The sequence below is a fragment of the Grus americana genome, chromosome 23 (assembly GCF_028858705.1).
Source record: "Grus americana isolate bGruAme1 chromosome 23, bGruAme1.mat, whole genome shotgun sequence".
In the NCBI taxonomy this organism is placed as follows: Eukaryota; Metazoa; Chordata; class Aves; order Gruiformes; family Gruidae; genus Grus; species Grus americana.
In genome coordinates, this window is record NC_072874.1 from 1,437,088 (window position 1) to 1,455,945 (window position 18,858).

General features: G+C 48.4%; 1 protein-coding gene across 5 annotated transcripts in view; it reads right to left on the reverse strand.

The window, feature by feature from the left end:
* Positions 1 to 18,858, reverse strand: part of CSMD2 (CUB and Sushi multiple domains 2) — a 302,978-nt gene that overhangs the window by 60,195 nt on the left and 223,925 nt on the right. For all 5 annotated transcript variants that reach the window (XM_054802279.1, XM_054802278.1, XM_054802277.1 and 2 more), the window contains 10 exons: positions 16,553 to 16,747; positions 15,498 to 15,614; positions 13,212 to 13,325; positions 12,981 to 13,076; positions 10,648 to 10,851; positions 9,971 to 10,095; positions 5,678 to 5,774; positions 4,592 to 4,696; positions 1,152 to 1,270; positions 989 to 1,058 (listed from right to left, as the gene is read on the reverse strand). In XM_054802279.1, the coding sequence (XP_054658254.1) occupies positions 989 to 1,058; positions 1,152 to 1,270; positions 4,592 to 4,696; positions 5,678 to 5,774; positions 9,971 to 10,095; positions 10,648 to 10,851; positions 12,981 to 13,076; positions 13,212 to 13,325; positions 15,498 to 15,614; positions 16,553 to 16,747 (1,242 nt within the window). The remainder of the gene's footprint in view (positions 1 to 988; positions 1,059 to 1,151; positions 1,271 to 4,591; positions 4,697 to 5,677; positions 5,775 to 9,970; positions 10,096 to 10,647; positions 10,852 to 12,980; positions 13,077 to 13,211; positions 13,326 to 15,497; positions 15,615 to 16,552; positions 16,748 to 18,858) is intronic.

The window sequence follows — 18,858 nt, forward strand, 5'->3', positions numbered from 1 at the left end:
GGTAATACGGGGATCCTCCTCCAGGCTGGGATCCCCCAACTCTAATGCTGAGCTGAAGGGCTTCTGATTTCTTTCAGAGCAACTCCCATGGGTATGAGTCCTTTAGCTCAGTCATTCTGCTATAAATGTCTCTCTATTCCTGGCCTGCAGATCATCGGATAAAAGAACTGTTAGCTCTTATAATTACTTTAAAGCAAAATGATGTAAGCTAGAACAGCAGGAGCCTGAAATAACTGTTAACTAAAGCTATTAAATGCATAAATGTCTCTCTCGAAGCTGTAAAACGTGCAATATGAATATTAAACATCCAGATTTGCTAAAAGCAAAACACTGAAAATAATCCAAAAACTCCAGCAAGTCCCCTTCACCTCTGCACCTCACTTCTTTCACGGCGGAAATCACCTGCCGAGGGCTCCTCTCCGGAGGGCTGAAGCGCTGGGCAGTCTCAGCCCCGCTCCTCGCAGGGTGCTGGGGCCAAGAGCTGCCCTGACAAGCGACCTGGTCGCACAGGACCTGCCGGACACCGCAGCGGGGACAGCAAGGCACCAAGCGGTGCGGAGGTACCGGCAGGTAAACAGGCTCCAGTAAAAGATGCGGTTTTAGTGATGTCAGGACGCGCTTTGTAAAAATAAAGCGCAGTCTTAAGATCTTTGCTTAAGATGGATAAAAAAACCCTCAAGCCATAAAAACAACCTACTTTCAGTACAAAGAAGTTTTAGGTCTTCCCTTTTGAATGAATCTTTGTTGAGGAAATCTTTTTTGTATTTTCACTTTTACAATATAGCCACATTTTAAACACTCAAAACAAAGAGTTCTGGGCAGCCCATAGGGACTTTTTCATTGAAACTTCCCCTGCAACAAATGACGATTTTTCCACACTCTACCTCACTTCCAGAACAAACCTGCATTTCTCTAACTCAGACCTTTTTTTTTTTTTTAAGAAAAGTGCTGTAACTGACTTCTAGGTACGAAAGAACAAGAGTCCTACCGATGCAAAGCGGCGGTGGGTAATTCCAGCGGCGGACAGTGCCTGGCATGCAGGAAATGTGAGAGTGGCCCTGGAGCAGAGGAAAACAAGACACAGGGTTTGGAGGGTCTCCCTGTACCCCAGGGGTTTGTTGTCACCCTTTTCGTTGGAAAACGTCCGGTACCTGAAGCGCGTAGCCTGGTTCACACTGGAAAGACACGACGTCGTTCACTAAATAGCGCTCGCCGATCTTCAGGCCGTTCCCAGGGACGGGGGGCTCCGGGCAGCTGGACAGACCGACGGCTGCGAAGGCAAGAGCAAGATGAGTGCCGCAGGGAGCGGGATGGGGTCTGTGCTGAAGGAACGGAAACACACGCCTTCGTTTTATCCCTTTCCCCTGTTTATCAACCACCTGCACCACGGACACCGGGTGGGAAAGTCCCGTGGCCTTTGGATTCTCAACAGACACTCCGTACCACGGGGCATTCCCCTGGGGTACAGGGTATGTCCAGGATCCAGAGGTATTCACGTCTAGTGCCTTCGCTTTACCTGGAACACGCTTTTTTTCACGTACAAAGGTATCACAAAAATCACTTTGGGATTTGTGGCCAAAACCGTTTTTGACTGAACCCTAACGACTCGATGGAAGAGCTGCATCTGCGACAGCAGGTCCATTGTGAAGCAAAGACCGACTCGCTCTGAACGAAACACAAACCAAAACACCCGCTGCGAACCCTCCCCACCCGAGGTCCGCGTGTGCGTCACGCCGTATGCGCCTTTACCAACCAGGCAGCACCCGGCAGAGGATGGGAGAGGATGCGAAGGAGAGCTACCAGTACCACGGGCATACAGTATGTGTTGTGTGAAATTTGTCCCTCCCTTCCTGGGCAGAAGCAGCACGGTTCCATTCTCCAACCCTGTTCTTCCTGTTTTCAATTACAGATTGAATTTACCATGACATATAAGCAGCAGTAAGCGCGGCTGGTCCTTGATGGTGCTTGCAGAACAGCCTACGAAAATTTCATTCAATCCCATTTCCATCTGAGCTACATTTACAACTGGGAATATCCTGCTGCAAACCCAATTAACAATCCCCGAAGTCGCGTGGCAGGTGATGTGCCCTCCTTTACACACGTGCCACCCCCTCTGCCTTCTGCAACGCCAAACGGAGATGAAACGAAGAGCGGCGTCTGCAGTCACCTCGCACCCACCGCAGCTCAGCTGCCTGCCAGCAACCTCCCTCGCTCTCCGTGCTGGCAGCTGCCACTGAAAGATAACCTTCTGCGTCGCTGCAAGGGCTGATGCTCTGCTTAAACTCCACAGACTGCAGGCTGAGCCGAAAGCAGATGGAAAAAAAAACAAAAAACAAAAAACAAAAAACAAAAAACCCAACAAAAACCAAGAGAGGAGACGCTGACTCTCCTCCTGAAACCCGAGTCACGCTTCCCAGCAAGAAAACACGTAGTTCCTCCCCACACATGGCTGTACTGCTTGACCTCCAGAGAGAAAATAGCTTTAAATAACTTCCCATTCAGATCAGCGGGCACCGAGTTTCACTCAGTCCTAGATCGTTCTTACTCCGCTTTGGCTTTCCAGCGTGTACAGCTAAGAGCTTTGCTTGAGGAATCCAGCGAGGGAGAAAGGGGAGGAAAAAAAAACCTGGTGTTTTAGCTCATCTCTCAAAACTTCCTTGCAGCACCTCTAACCGAACAAAGACAAAACCTGGGGCTCAGAGATGTGAAATTCCGATTGTACAAGCATGGCAAAAAACCCCCAAGATTTCTGGCTGCCCTGAAAATCAACATCTATTAATTTTCCCAGCAAAGAAACCAAACAAGCCTGATAATCCCAAGCCTCATGAAAAACCTGAACGTGATTGTTGCAATGGGGTAATAAGATTCTCGAAGAACTTATTGATTGCAACAGAAATGGAAAAGAAACAGAGTCACAGCAAGAGAATTTCTATAACAACATTCATTTCTCCAGCTCCCAGAGAGCAATCTGGGGCACACTCTCTCTCCCCAATCTTCTTGGTTGCCGTAACCTTGCTGGATCCATTAACACGCTTGGTTTCAATCTGCAAGCCCAGTAAAACCTGGGAAGCTTAGCACTAGTTGGCCCTCTAAAAGCGCACCGTCTCTGCATTCAAACAGCTACGCCGCTTCTGTGGACGTTTTACAACCTGAAACGCACTTTCAAATCTATTTGCTGCTTTGGAAAAAATAAACAGAACATTGGTTGGCTTCAGAGACAAACACAAGATTTGGGATCCGAACCAACTGTCAGACACGGCGTCCAGCAAGAAACACCGATGTTTGCATCGCCCCAAGGAAGACTGCGTGAACGGAGACGGCAGTCCCAGCACATCTCCCGTCAGCTCGCCATCGCTCCTACCCACGCAGCAGCGGAGCCAGACCGTCGCCACGCGTGAACCGGTCCCCCGAGAGCTGCACAAGGACCAGCCTGGCTCCTGGCCCTGCCGCTCCCGTACCGTCAGTACGCTGCGAGTGCACGAGCCCGCTTGCCTTCCTGGCTGCTAGCTAAGCGTTCCGTTTAGATGTGCTGAACGGAGCCGAGAGCTGCCGTTCTGCACCTGCCTGCTTGTAACGCTGTCTGCACTGCTGCCGGACTATACGTGAGTAATTCAAGCCCTCGGGGTACAGCACCATTGGCGAGATAGCAGCCGCCGTCACTGTGACCCACGGCAGCTTGGCTGTGGCACACCTTTCCTGAACATGCATCCGCTCCAACGGCAGGAATCAGAACACAGACGTGGGGGAGAAGGAATTTTTGGCATCCTTACCCAAACCTGACAGCCCTTTCCCAAGGAACTCTCTTCCCTGCCACGTCTTCCAGTTTTAGTCAGGTTTGTTCTCTTACCACCGAGGATTTCTTTTTTTAAACCCTGTCTCTGTATATCATCATACCTAATGATGTTCTCAGGTCTGGATATCCCAGAACTGAACGCGGCTTTGCATTAGACCTGCCAGAAACAAAGCGCTGCCGTTCTGTTCCGATGTTCACCCTGCCATGAAAGGCTGCCCAGAGCGTTTATGCAGTCTCCATCCTTGGAGTTTTTCAAGCACAGCCTGCATACAGATGTGTGAAGTGAGTAATCTGGTTTTACCTCATGCGTGACCCTGCTTTCAGCAGGAGGTTCGATGAGATGACCTCTGAGGTCCCTCCCAACCAGAAGTACCCTGTGAAGCTGTGTCTGGCCCTGCGTGCTGTTTCCAGCAATGACCGATACTGAATGCAAAGAACAGGCCGCCCCTCCCAGCCTCCGGCAAACATCGTTTTAGGCACTTCCCGAGCGAAGATTACAGCGCTGTGTCATACAGGCCAACTCTCCTTAAATTTTTAATACTTTGGCCTCTGCAACTCCTCCTGTGCTACAACCCAGAAACCAAACACGTGCTACAGAGTGCATCAGCAGCGAGATGAGGGTCAGCCCGTGACCCCACTCCTCCTCTGCAGCTGGAGAGCAGAGAACCACACGTGCACCGGCCTTAAAGCTCCCTGCCCCTTCCCCACTAAGGAGCTTCCACTTCTACAAGGCAACGGCTCCGTAACCATTTCCCCATCGCTCGGAGAACCGCGAGATCAAGGCTGAATTGCTCTTACTTTTGTATTCCAGGTGAAAGCCAGCAGCAGAGACGCTGATATCCGAATAGAAATGCAGATAGAGCTGGTTTGAAGTGCTGTTCAGCAACGCAGGCACTGTAGTTCCTGGGAAAACAAGAGGTGCACAAAGATACCAAAGAGGATTCTTTTTTCCTCCTCCGTGTCCTCGGAGACTAGCTGCAGAAGAGGCTGAGAACAGAAAGTCCTTTAACTTAACAAGCTCTGTTGGTTTTGATCAGGTTCTAATGAGGCCAATTGAGAAATACCCAAGGCCTCTCCGCAATGGCCTTTTCAAAGTCTTCTGATGAATTTCATCATGTGAAGTTTTACCACTTACAGACCAGACAGACTAAAAGCATCGAGAAGGGAACCGGTGACAAGAAACAGCGTGGGTGGAGCGCAGGTCCCCCCGCGAGGTCTGGGTTCTTTCTCCTGCCTCGGTCCCTGGAAGCTGTTTGCAGCAGCAGCTCAAAGCGGGTCTATCCCAAACGCAGCTCTGGGAGTCCCAGAGTCTGCTGGTCTTTATGCAGGACACTTCTCCTTACCAACCTCAAAGCGCTTTGAACACATCTGTTCGTTAACTAAGCAAGAATGGGGGCTATTGGTTTGCAAGCGGCTCTGCTGTTTGAAAGCTTTACGATGCTCTTGGGCTGCTTGCTACTCCTTGCTCTCCTAAAAGCCACGGTCCCCACTGCTGAGCAGAAGAAAGGTTGTTTTGTAGCCCTTCATCCATTCTGGTGCAAATCAGGCTGGTTAGGTTAACCTGCCAAGCACAGCAACCCAGCAGTGCTGTGGGAACTCCTACTTCCAAGTTGTGGAAGCGCTCATGGGTTTTTCCAAAAAACCCAAACCTAACCCACTGGTTTTGCCCACTCTCTATCAATACCTTCTGCAGGAAGACAGTAGTCAAATACCCAATTCAACAAAGCATATCATTCCCTTTAACGACATACTTAAATCTATTCTTAGCTTTTGAAGCATTTAAGCATATGCTTAATTTTTATGTACGTGCTCAAGTCCCGCTGATGTGAACAGGAATTAAGCATGCACTGATGGGCTCTGCTGGACGTGATGCTGAACACGTACCAGAGAAACTTCCCAGCATGGTGGCTGTGTTATCTCCTCCATCGAACACTTCTAGGGAATCCCAGTTCTGCTCAGTAACAAAACTGATCACCTGTATCTGAAGAGAAAAAAGAAAAAAGTAATAGTACAAATCCTGCAATCATGCTAATAAATCAGAATAACATCAACGAACAGGTCACTAACGAAGTTAGCAACACGCTTTAAGTCAGCACTGCTATTTATCGGTGCTAATGCACTGGCACAGTTGGAGACCTGTTGCCTTTGACCACCACCACCTGGGTTGTACAGCTATTTTCCAGCAAACTCCACGCTCCAAACCTCCGTGTCGGGGCGCTGCTTCTGCTGCTACAAGGGGAGAGCCCCTGTAATTTCACAGCAGCTGAGAATCTGAGCCTTTTTTTTTTCTGTATTGAGAAATCTCCGAAGACTTTTACAACACTTTCATATGAAAGCAACCACTAGCAACCCAAGAGCTAAACTAAAACCAAAGAAACCTGCATTAAACCACAAGATTTTTTAATCCATTGATGCTTCTGCAACTGCCTTGGTTCTCAGCTTTCAGTCAAACCACTCAGGTTGCATTTTCGAACCTCCCACCTCTCTCTGCCATGCCCCGTGAGGCTTGGAGGCTTAAGGAACTCTCTTGACTCCGCTAGTTAGAACTTCGATGCAATCCACACGAGTAACATCATGAGATTTGATAAATCTGCACTGACGCTGAAAAGCAGCTCTTGTACTTCAGCAAAGATATACCTGTAATTGCACAGATTTGTTTTCCTCGATTGCCATTAAAATGGATTCCACCTTTATTCCTAAATACTGGGAGTTCAAAGCATTCAGTGTCCTGCTAAGAAAACTAAGCTGTGCTGTAGGTTGAGTTTGGTGAACAGCCCGAGAGAGTCCGACAGCAAAGCCAGCAGTATTTGGGAAAAACCAGCTTTCATTTATAAGCTCTAGATGAAATTTTCAAACACCGGGCACCTCAAATTACACTTCTAGGCCAACAACCTGAATAAACAGGACCCGTAAAGACAAATCAGGAGTGCGAGCGACCTGCACAACTTGGCCCCAGACAAAAGGCTTCGTTTCTTGGCACGCGACCGCAGTTGTTCGGCTCCACCGCCGGCGGGTTTGGGGAGAACGCCGCAGCCGGGGTAACCCGGGGGGCGGATTTCCCTTTTCCTCCAGCCTTCCCGCGTCTGCGTATTGCAGAGCCTCAGCTCTTTGAGGTCTCTCTGGACGAAGATTTCCTACTGAGCCTAATGCTTCTGATCTGCGGTCGTCCTGTTGAATTCGATAGAATTACTCCCTTAAGCGCAGAGCTCAGCAGGACGCGTTTGTCGGACCGAACGCTGTGAAAAGATTTCAATGCGCTGCAAGTCTCGACCGCAGGTGCACACACACACACGTGCGCACACCCTCCCCTCCCGCCGGTGATTTGGTGAAGCCCCCCTTCCTTTTTTCCTGCAGTGTTCTTATTCTGAATTTACTCATCCACTTGCCTTTGCCCTGCTAAACACAAACTAAACCACACATACTTAAAAAAAACCAAAACCCAACCCCATTCTTTCTGCCATTTTAACCTTTTCCCTCCTTGATTTATTCTGAATAATAAAGCAGGCTATAAAGTTCCTGCAAAGTTTTTTTTTTCCAAAAAGTGGAGTTCATCTAGCAGAAATTGCAGTGACCCCTGCAGAGCCATTACTGATCACACTGACCAAGTCAATACCTTTCAGTCTGCATAATTACACCCCTATTGTGATTTACATTATTGAAAGAGAACGTGGATTGAGAATGTGCATTTTGTTTGCTCTTACATTTTCTAAATTATTTATTCTCCTCCCCCCCCAACTTAACAGAACAAACATTTTTAAGGTCCTAATTCTAGTCTGACATGTGGATTCACAAGGGATCTGCATCTATTTACTGCCATGTATATAAATTAATTCACTCAGGAAGGTTTGCTACAGGAATGAATAATTCATGGCAGAAGTGCTAGCTCGCACACTGATTACATAAAAATCCTGCTAGTGACTCGCCACTACCAAGAAAGCTTTAATTTCACCTCCTCCTCTGATTTACAGTTGTTTAACCTTTAATTGTTGTACAAAATGAGGGTAAACTGATACTTAAATTAGTACCTAATAACCGAGAACGTCGCGCACATGGAAGCGGGTGGGTGACTGGGGGAGCGGAGCCGATCCGAGCGGGCCGGGTCATGCAGCCGCTGCGCGGGAGCACGGCAGGTCCGGCTCTGCGGCCATCGCCCTGCCTCTGGGCTGCCCCCCAACCGACAGCTCCTACACGGGGCTTCGCTGTGGCTGTTTGACTTCCTGGGGCCAAATGCCTTTTTCCCCCCAGAGAAGACTTCCAGCGGAAGTCCCAGTGTCACGAGCCAACGTGATCTGGTTTGATGTTGAGGGCTGATGTCATCCGGCGGCGGGTCCCTCGGCACACCGACGGCACGATGTCCCCCACGCAGCGCAGAAGCAGAGACCCCAGCGCCGATGCGGGTCCACACGGACTCTCGCTGAGCACCAGAGGAAGGGGTCACGCTGCAGGACCATGGTCCTGCCCTTCCCCGAAAACTTCCCACTCTAACCTGGAAACTGGACTTCAGGCTCTGGCGGTGTCAAAGCTCAGCCGTGGGATACAGGATACACTATTCTGTTTGCTTGCAGTCTGTGTTAGACCCCAAATTATCTATTTCCCTTGCAAGAGATCACATCCAGCAAAAAAACAAAACCAAAACCCAAACCCAACCTTTAAAACACTTTGGCATTGCATTTTCCAGTTTGACATGCGAGAGCTGCATTTGCACAACCAAAGAGGTGAGAAACAATACTTATGAATAAAGACGTGCTTTTAACAGCCCGCTGTAATACCCACTTTCCTCCAAGCTTAGCAGACATGTGCAAAAACAGCTCCGCAGGCTGAGAAGTGGCAGCGAGCATTCGGAACACAGCGGTGCAGAATACAGACGTCTATTTACAACGCTTTAAAAATTAAGTGAATTATCACCTCCCGATCCCAGGAGTCCCAAACAACTTGCAAACTGCCTCAACTGTCCAGACGTTTGGCTGAGCTAAATGGATCCTCCTGCCGCGGAGGGGGGGGTTTGGGAACGGCTAAGATTTCAGATGAACTTGAAGATATCAAGGGTGAGCTCCGAGGCTTTTGAAAACACTATTTTAGACGGCTTCAGAAACAAAGAACAGAGTGGAATTTGCTGGACTGGGCACAGCAAAGCCTGGCAGAGGGCACAAATTACTACTCCAGGCTCGTGCTGTTTCGCCGTGAACCCCCCGGTGCTGCTCCCCCCAGCTCTGCCACCCCGGACCCAGGTTCAGGTTTCGGTTTGAGTTCCGATGGTGGCACCAGGTAAGAATCCCCGTCTGGGAGAGCAGAACTGTAATGCGGCAAGGCAGAGCTGATGTTCCAATAAAACTGCTGAGAGAAACACAACTGCTGCGTGCCAAGAGCTGCGAGCGCTGCAGAGAGGGAGGAACCCACCTACAAGTCTATTAGCTAAATACACGATAGAGAAATAAAAGCACTTAATGAACAAAACCCTCGCAGACAAAGCGGCGTAAAAAAGAAGAAAGAAGCCCTCTGATAACGAGGCCCGCGGAACGAAGGCAGTGTTAAAGAATCCATCTCCTGCGTGTCACCCGATGTCAGCGTAACGCACGGTGAGATGCCTCCTGTGAGGACCAGGCGCGTATGTGCTGAATGGGAACTTTATCTAAGGGTTGGTCTCTGATGTCGGGCTTAATTCTCAACATCCTCCAGCCTGCAGGACTACTCCTGCAGAGGAATGATAAGGACCACAAAAAGACCTGAAGAGAGAGCTCATTTACCTGGAGACAATGAACAGCAAAGCTGTAATTGTATAATCATACTGCTGCAACTCTGCTGGCATAACAAATCCACGCAGGCACTCCGAGCAAGCAACTCTTCCTTGGTGTAGCTTACATTGCTTTCAACATTGCATAATTAAGCAGTATAAAGATATATGCCCAAAATACCACAATTATTTTGTTACACCAGCAAACAGCCACACGGCTCCAGTTGATTTCCCACGGAGAGTGCCTCCAGGAGGCAAAAATCCACTGAAATATTGCCCACTCTGGGCAGTCACACTGTAAACGAATGTCTGATTCCAGAGAATTACACATTCAGCCCATCTCTTTCCTCTGAGCAACTTCATAACACGTGGCCTCTTCAAGCGCACCAGATACCGCGCGTTCCCCTCTCTAGCTCATGCCGCAGCGACAGCCGCTGACACTGTACCTGTATCCCTGCTCCTTCGGGGACCGTTATCTTCCACACGCAGTTGAGGCTGTTCAGGTACGGCTCAGGGAAGCCGGGGGACAGGATGGTACCTTTGCGTTCAGTCAAATTCCCACCGCATGGCACTGAAATAAGCACAGTAATGCTTGAACGTGGAAGGACATGGCTTTATACTGAAACATTCTCTTTAAAACATCTGTCTACAGACAAAAAAGCAAGCAGAATTGGCTGATTAAAGAATAAGATTTGTACAAATAATCCTCTTTTCAGTAACTCACTGTAACTTCTAACACCGGCAGCGCACAGCCCTCCGGCGTGGGGGACGCTGGGTACATCAGCCCACGAGACTCGCTCCCGAGGACCTGCTCTCCTCCAGGGAAGGGGAAAGCAGCTTTCAGACAGATCCCATTTACACGAGATGCTGTCCCGGACCCCACAACTGAGTATTGGATCAGAAGTCCCTTCCCTGACATTTGGGGTTGAACATTCCCTTGTTCATAGGCTTTTGTATCTGAGAAGTATGAAATACGGGGCTTTGTTTTGTTGGTATTTTGGGGTTTTTTTGTTACTGTTTGGTTGGGGTTTTTTTAAACCATCCCAAAGGATGGAGTTTCTTTTTCTAGCACAAATTGCTGACCCATTTTGTCTTTTCTTCCCCCAAACCCAAAGATACCTACCCACGCAGGTGGGTACCGAAACGTTCCACTGGGCCAGTGCCCCGGGCATGGTGAGGCACTCGATGCTGCGGGAGCCCTGGAGCGCGTAGCCAGCGCTGCACTCGAACCGCACCACCGCCCCCACCGCGAAATCGCTGCCCAGCCGCCGGCCGTAGCGAGGCTCCGGGACCGAGCTGCACTGGGTGGCACTGGTCCGAGGAACCGCTGGCATTGCGGACAGGAGAAACCAGCAGGTGAGAGTGCAATTGCAAAGGGAAAAAACAAAACAAAACACGGTTAGAGCAAACGTTTTGGCAATATTGAGTGCCAAGTTAAAGATGCGTTAAAAACAACACAGGAATCTGATTATATCTAAACCCCAGAGAGCGGCTGAATCCAAACATGAGCATTGAGAAGAAAAAGAAATAACATTTCATTCAAACTTCAGTGAATTGAAGTGATACTTGAAATAAAAGCAGCTAGGACGTTACAGAACCACACGTGCTTTCTAAGATGAGACTGTTTGCCTTCAGAATACTTATAATCACATCAGAAAGGTCATTTCTAAATAGGGAAACCAAGGCATTCAGCAATGACTTTCCAAAAAGCTGGTTTGCCACGTAAAGCTAGAGCCTCAGCAGAAAACCCGTTAGTGTTTCTCAGCTCGCTCGGCCTCATTACCATAAAGGACAGCAATTTTAAACAATCTTCTTCATGATGGGAAAGGTAAGAGAAAGAAAAGGGGAATTTAAGTTGTGATGCTGCATTGCCAACTGTTGAAATTGCCTGCGCTCCTGTTCAATACTGGAAACAACAGTCAAAGAAATGGAGAGTCTGACGGATAAGCGAGGGAAAAACGAGTCAAAGAAACGTCTACTGCTGAGGAGGAAATCAATTTGTGTTTTCCTCTGAGTTGCTTTACAATTTATTAGTGTTTAATGCCTGAGTTGCTGGGAAGGGAAAAATGTGGAGGTGATGAACACATTAGCTATATTGTTTGATTTTAATTTGATTCAGAGAGATGAATGTCAAACCCACTGTCAAAGGCATCACCCAAGATGATCAGCAAGAAGCTGAAGTCCGACGTGCGTCAGCGGTCTGGGGAGGGGAACGGAGAGGCAGAAAGGATCCAGTTGTGATGATGCGCTACTTTGGACAAATCCAAGGCAGCCAAAAGACTTAGGGATCTGTACCCCTGCTCAGACAACCCCAGCCCGGCTGTTTGCGACCCACCAGCACGTGCTTGGCCTCTCCCCAAACCAGGGAGAGGAGCGAGCCCGGGTGCCCGACCCCGCAGCTCTGCTTTCAGCACGCTGCTGCAGGCTCCAGCTCCTTCACCTTGGGGGAACCGGCCGCACGCGTGCACCACGGGATGGGGGAGGCTTTGGGAGAGGGAACTCCTCGTTTGCGTAAAAATGAGAGTAAATGCCATTAGAGCCTGGCCAGGCGGATCAAAACCAGGGCTGGCTCTTTCTTTTACTCTGGCTTTCTGTGCAGTAATCACTGAAGAGTGTGCAGCTCATAATTAGCGTGCAGGAGGGAGGAGGTAATCTTTACTGATTTAATCAAAAACTTTGCTTTGCTGAAATCTTTAAAGATTACTATCAGAACTACAGTTGTTTTACAGTAATTAGGCAGAAATTCAAGAGAACAGATCTCTGGATACTACAAAATCCAAACCACGCTTCACTTCACCCCCGGAGAAGGCACAGGTTGGCCCTGCTGCCTGTCCCCACTTTACAGTAAAGTGCACGAAAAAGCTCAGCTGAACCACAGATAACCAGACAAAGCGTGTGGGTGAGAAAGCCCTTCTGTTTTCCCACTATTCTGTGCATCACTTCTATTTACTACTTTCAAATCCCTGAGCGGGACTCACCCAATGCGATGCAAGCTGTTACTGAAAGGATCAAGGGGCAAAAGTTTGACAGCAGGAGACCTAAGCCTACGACACGCCGAGAGGAAGGATTTTACAGAGCTGCTAGACAACTGTTCCGCTGCTTACACCGAGAAATGTGCTAAAACGCCAGCGGGAGAAATTGCTCGGGTATAGATCTCAAGAACTTGCTGTGTACTCGGGGCACGATCCAACGAGACACTTCTGATACCAACCCTGGGACGTGCCAGGGTTGAGGCTGAGTGAAAAGGGAAGGTCTGAACACGAAGTACCTACAGGAGCCAGGCAGCAAGTTCACTGCTACCAAAATAATCTCCTGGGATATTTCCTGGTCAGACAGGAGGCGGGCAGTGACCCGCAGGCACCAGAAGCACTCCAGCACACTGCACAACATCGCTGTAGCGTTGACCGTTATCTGGGGACCAACCTGGGAACATCTCCAGAACACAACTGTACTCACCTTGGTAGACAAAATGAAAACCTTTGGCTGTAGATTGACCCTTGGAACTGAATTTGATGAGAATCTGGTTGGTGGTAGCTAACGGTAATGATTCACCTGGAGGAGGAGGAGGAGGAGGAGAGAGAGATTACGGCAGCAGCTATGCAAACAGGCTGCTCAGAGCACGGTGTTAAGCGGCAGGCTGTATTTTTATCTCGCTTTTCCCAGCAGCAACAGGGACACGTCCCCTACCTGTGTGAGAGCCCGAGAGGGAGCTGAGGAGCCGGGAGTGCTGGTTGGGGCCATCGTGGACTTCGATGACGTCGTTGAGCGCCGTCTGGAAGAAGGCGAACTGCCCGAAGACCACTGCCAAGAGAGGGAGCGCCGGTCGGGGCGGGCGGTGGGACGAGCCGCGCTGCCGGCCCCACGCAGCCAGGGCCCGGAGCCGAGGCATTGCAGCTGCTTTTCTTTCAGGAGCTTGGCAGAGATAAAGAGGGCCCTGACTGACAGCCCTGGAAGATGGGAGCCCTTTATTTATCCACAAAGTAGGCATAACAGAAGCAGCAACCAGCCTCCCCCGTGTTCACTTGCCAGTACGCTTTAACACTGATTCATAGGCCAAAAGGGATTCTTTTATGAATCATCCCATTTGCCTGCCTACATAACACAAGGTATGTAATTTCACCAACTGATAATTATTATTTATTATTTGTATTGAACCTCTGTCACGAAGCGGGCTCCCGTTGGGTTAGGCATTGTACAAAACCTGAACAAAATAACAATCCCTGTCCTGAAGAACTTACCTTTCGAGACTGAACCTCCCCGGTCAGGGAGGATGACTGCTAGGGAGAGAGGACAGTCACGATTTTATTCACAGTCAGCCCTAAGCCTGTCTACAGAGACTGCGACCAAGGGAGCCGTGCGGTGCTCTGGGTCTTACTGCGCACATCGTCACCGCACCCAGGAGCTGGCAGAGCTTACGAAAGGGAGAAAATCGTAATGAGAGGATCAGAGCAGTTTTTTAGTTAGAGCAAAGAGACTTTAGTTATTCACCTTTATTTTTTAGGATATAACAACAGGTTTTTTCCTCCCAAATCTGTACTTGGAAGATTTTTTTTTTTTCTCCCCTTTGTCTCCTCTCCTGGCTTTGCATTTTCAAGCTGCAAGTGCCCAGTAGCAGATTCACAAGCTGAGAGGTCTCTTGCTGTGAAATTCATCATCCACCAAGCTACGACATTTATTTCCTGCACATTCAGGTTTCCAGCACAGCTTTGATGCTGGGAACACTGAAAAAGTGACGATAGCACACCCTGATGCCTGCTGTACACAGAATCTGAGAAGTGAAGGAGATGGGAAATGTGTAACGTTCGCTACTAATGGTTTTCCTGCTTGTTTTTAATGCAGCTATTGAAAGGAGGCAGGTGGAGAAGAGCAACTAATTTAGCTGTCATCCTACCGCAGGCAAATGTCAGCCTTGCAGATCAGGACTGTCTAGCCCTCTCGTTATTCTGGTTTTAAGACAATATCAAGATCAGCTCTAGTGAAATAGGTTAAGAGGCGTACGAGAGCGGTGCAGCGTTTCACCAGTTAGATCCAGAACTCGGCTGTAACCCACAGGCACACAGGCAGAAGGGCAACACGAGCGAAAGGAGCTTATAACCGACGTCCGATCCTTATTTCACACCTTGCTATCTTAGCAAAGGAAATCACAAACAACCGAAAAGACCATAGGGACTGACTAGATCAATACCGTGCACTGAGAAGCACCATCAAATAACAGAATTTAGAGACCTTCACCTGCCAGAGCTGTCAGTGCAAGTGCTCCTTGAGAACTTTAAATTCCCTTCGAACAAGAAAATATGTTAACCAACACTAATATCCCGCTAGCTGCCTCAAAGGTTTCTAGAACGTCAATCATTCTTGTATTCAAGCTCTGCCCAAAATTAAGCAGCACTAGAGTCTATAAAAAGAACGACGGTCTGTTGAAACGGGTCTGGCTTTTGTTTGGATCTACTGTTAAAATTTAATTTACACGTGATTTAAAAATAAAAATTTGTCCTAATACCATAGCACATCCACAAAACTATACATTTATGTGCTTCTCTGAGCAGACAGATTATTTAGCACCACACTTAGCATGTGTTTATGGTAAATACATTTTGTACTCTCAGAGGTCCTCTGAGTCTGCTGCTAGCATTAATCACCATGAATTATTTTTTGCTGATTTTTCAAATCTGCAACTGGATATAGTGCAGGAACTGGAAGGGCAATCACAAGATGATGTTTTTTGTTAGTTTTTTTTTTTTTTGTGCCCTCACTTTTGATTGATTTTGAAATTCAGAAAATTCCCACTATCCTTACTGACTACGACAAAGTATAAATAGCATCCAACAGTGCCACTTACTATTTTCCAATCTCCCTTTTCACCATTTATATATGCGCTTATTTTACTGCTTTATTCAAGCAAAAAAAAAACCCCAAAGAAGAGAGTTGCACAGACAGTAGGACAGATTTTCCAAACCCATCCAAAAACGATACCGTAGTCCTTCGGCACCACGATGAAGTACAAGCAGACTTGTCCGCTGGTGTAGTTCTGGGGATAATTTGGAGAGAGGACGACGCCGTCCGAGCCCGTGTACTGACCGCCACAGGGTGCTGTAAGAGAAAGTCAGACGGGATCACGGAGCCCGGACCCATCGGCCCTTCTCCTGCTGCTTCCAGATCCGCCCACGCGCTGCGGTGCTGTGCAGTGTCAGCTGCCCCCAGCCACGATCGATTCTACGCTTCAGGCACTGCAGCTCTCGCTGCAAGTTCTTATTAAGAAAAATAAGGCTTATCCTAACCCGAGTTCATGCCTGCTTCACATTTAATTACCAAGACCACGGCAAGGCTAAGGGATGCCGTGTATGGCGGTGTAGACTAATGCGTGATTTGCACTGCTCTCCGCCTGACCTTAAAGCTCAGGACCTGACAGAATGAGCTGCTCCTCTTTTCGCCGTTTCTCCGGCTCCAGCGGGAACAGCGTCCTCCCCTTTCTGCCTTTCCGAGTCAGAGATTTCATTCTTCCAGTCACCAGACTGGCAGCTAGCTCTTCACTCGCTTCTCAGATTAAGAAGGTCTGACTGCAAACCCATCATTTAAACCATTTTCTCATTAAGCCAGAAAACAAAATAACCACAGAACCTCTAAGAAAAAAAATACCTTCTGCTTTCTCAATAAACTCTGACCCTGCTCAGGAAAGCACACGCTTAAGGGCTTTGATTAGCAGGGAGCAGCTTCAGCAAATATTTAAGTGGCTTCCTGAATCCTGCCCTGCATTCGGGACACGGGGTGTGTCACACACATTATCTGTCGTGTCCAGCTTTCTGTCTCTCAACGGAAGATTCAAGAAACCTCGTGTAAGCCAGCTCTTCCTGACCTCCGGGTGTTAAAAAAATTGGAAAATTATGAAACACTGAGAAAACCCCTCCTTGTCCCCTGCAAGCACCTCGACACAACGTTAGCATCAAATTTTTCATTAGGATAAACTGCTCAAGTATTTGGCAAATAACAGGCAGATCGTTCTCTACTCGCCTGTTCCCCTTGGGCCTTACCTGTACAGGTAGGTCGAGGTTTGTTCCACGTGGGTTTTCCATCCCCTCCCATTATACACGTCAGCGTGGAGACCCCCTCAATATCATACCCTCCGTCACAGTAGTAGGTAATCGTAGATCCCAGCTTCAGATCTGTACCCACTCGTGTGCCGTTCTTAATTGATCCAGGGTCGAAGCATGACTCCCGGGGATTTTCTGCAAGAGAAAATTGCCAAGATCTTTACTGATCTGATAGAGCCGCTCTAAAATTTTGGTCAATGACATGTTTTCTGGCTTTTCTCAGCTGGGAATCTCACTTAAGTATACCACAAAGACTAAACATTTGGAGAGTTTAGATTTCAAGCATTCTCTCATGCTGAATCTGGGGAATTATATGGGTCAGATTCTGGTCCAAACTATTTTCTGACGCTCAGCTCCAGCACAAGCAGAGTGGAAGAAGGAAGGCTTCCGTTCACACGCATATCTACTGGTACCCAACATCCAATCGAGGAGGCCGAGCTCTGATTTAACTACCTACACTCGCTCTCCTTTCCTGCACAGGGGAGAGGCTGCAAGGACCTTTGCAAACCAGGACACAAACAGAGACTGAACACGCAACATATTTCAGGTGGGCCACATCTGTTCACGTTATCTCCTCGGCACCTATCATTCCCGGATCTAAGAGCTGTCTGCTCTCACCGTGGAAATACATCGTGCCATGTGCTAGCTGGTTGACTCTCCAGATGTGCAGCATGGCTGCAATTATGGCAAAATGATTACAAGCAGTTAGACAAAATGAAGACGTTTTTCTCTCTGTTCACTATGCCCTGCAGAGTTAAAAACCCCATTTACATATGAAAATTCCAGTAAAGACTACAGAGCTGTCAGGTCTTGGATATTTCTTTCCTTCTTCTTCTGAAGGCTTTTTGCTTCTTTTTCCTTCCTTTTTTTTTTTTTTTCCTGCATGAAATATAATTAGAGGCTTTGATTAATCCTGCTCTTTTGTCATTTGGAAATTGCTCATTAAAGATGAGGGCTTTTCTGAGAGCAGTGGGTCTGTGAACAATTATAATGTGTTTAAGCATTAAATCATAGGCTTTTAGTATTTGGGGAAGGGGCGGAGAAAGAAGCAGAAAACAAGTAAAGCCCCCAGATCTTGCTTTTGTTTCTTTGTTTGCAGTGAAAAATAGGATTAGCTTTTCCTTCTCACAACAGCTGTACCACGAATTAGTGATCCAGGTAAACAGGGCACAAAAGGACGTGAAATGTTTCCACCAGGAACAGCTGCCCTGAATCACACAAGTGAGGCCACCGGTTCCTCAACGCCAGTTCCCTATTCTGGGAGCCACGGTTGACCTCAATGCTCCCCGCAGACCATCACACGCTTGTAGCATCAAACTATAAATCACAAAGCCCGGGGTTCTCCTCTGTGTTAGCAGCGCCTTGCTGCGTGGATTTTGGAGAAGCCACTTTTCAGTAGGTGCCTCAGACGCCAGCCAGACACACCAGAGAAATCTTGATTACAATGAGTAAGAACCGGGACCCAAAAGCTTCTTTCAGCCACAGCGCTGGAAAGCAAAGCCCTTGGCTGGTCAGCTCAGATGAACGCGCTCCCTTCTCGTGCACCCTTATGCTTGTGAGACATCAGCCCTAGGCTGGAGAAGCGAGCCTTTGCCATTACCGCGAGCCAGTGGAACATTCCTGAGCAGACCGGTCATCGCAGCCCAGAGAGGTGACGAATTGCTTCTGGGCGTCAGGCAACGGCAGATGGGCAGTGCAGTTGCACGGCCCAGAGCCCACCGTAGCACACAAGCCATCTGCAAGTGTGAATGCTTCATCTACTTTTCCAAAATATTTCTTCACTCCGCAAGCTTTTATTTCTCAGAATTGCTAATATTCACTTTTAGACACTTTCAAACAAAAGCTGCACCCAACGGCTTCCTTCTGACCACTTTATGCCTCTTTCGTTATTTTGAACAGTCTTGCTGCCTTTCATCTAACAAGCCGATGTGGCTTCAACCTGTCAATCAGCCTCCCACCCGGCTGTCAGATGTCTTAGCCATGGGCTTGATCTCAGCCTCTGCTCTTGCTTTGAGAACTCATGACATTCAGTGCTCAAGTCGCTCTGTCAGCTGCTGGAAAAAGGGTGGTGGCTGATTGCTGAGCAACAGCCCCACTGCTTCGGTTGTGTTCTCCTCGTTCTTGACTGTTTCGCTGTTCCCTTGAGGGTCTGTGCCTTCAGGGACACCACTCACCTGAGGACCACGCATCCTGACACAAGTCCTACGCATATCTCCAGCTGAACGCTCCTCTGCAGACGAACTGCC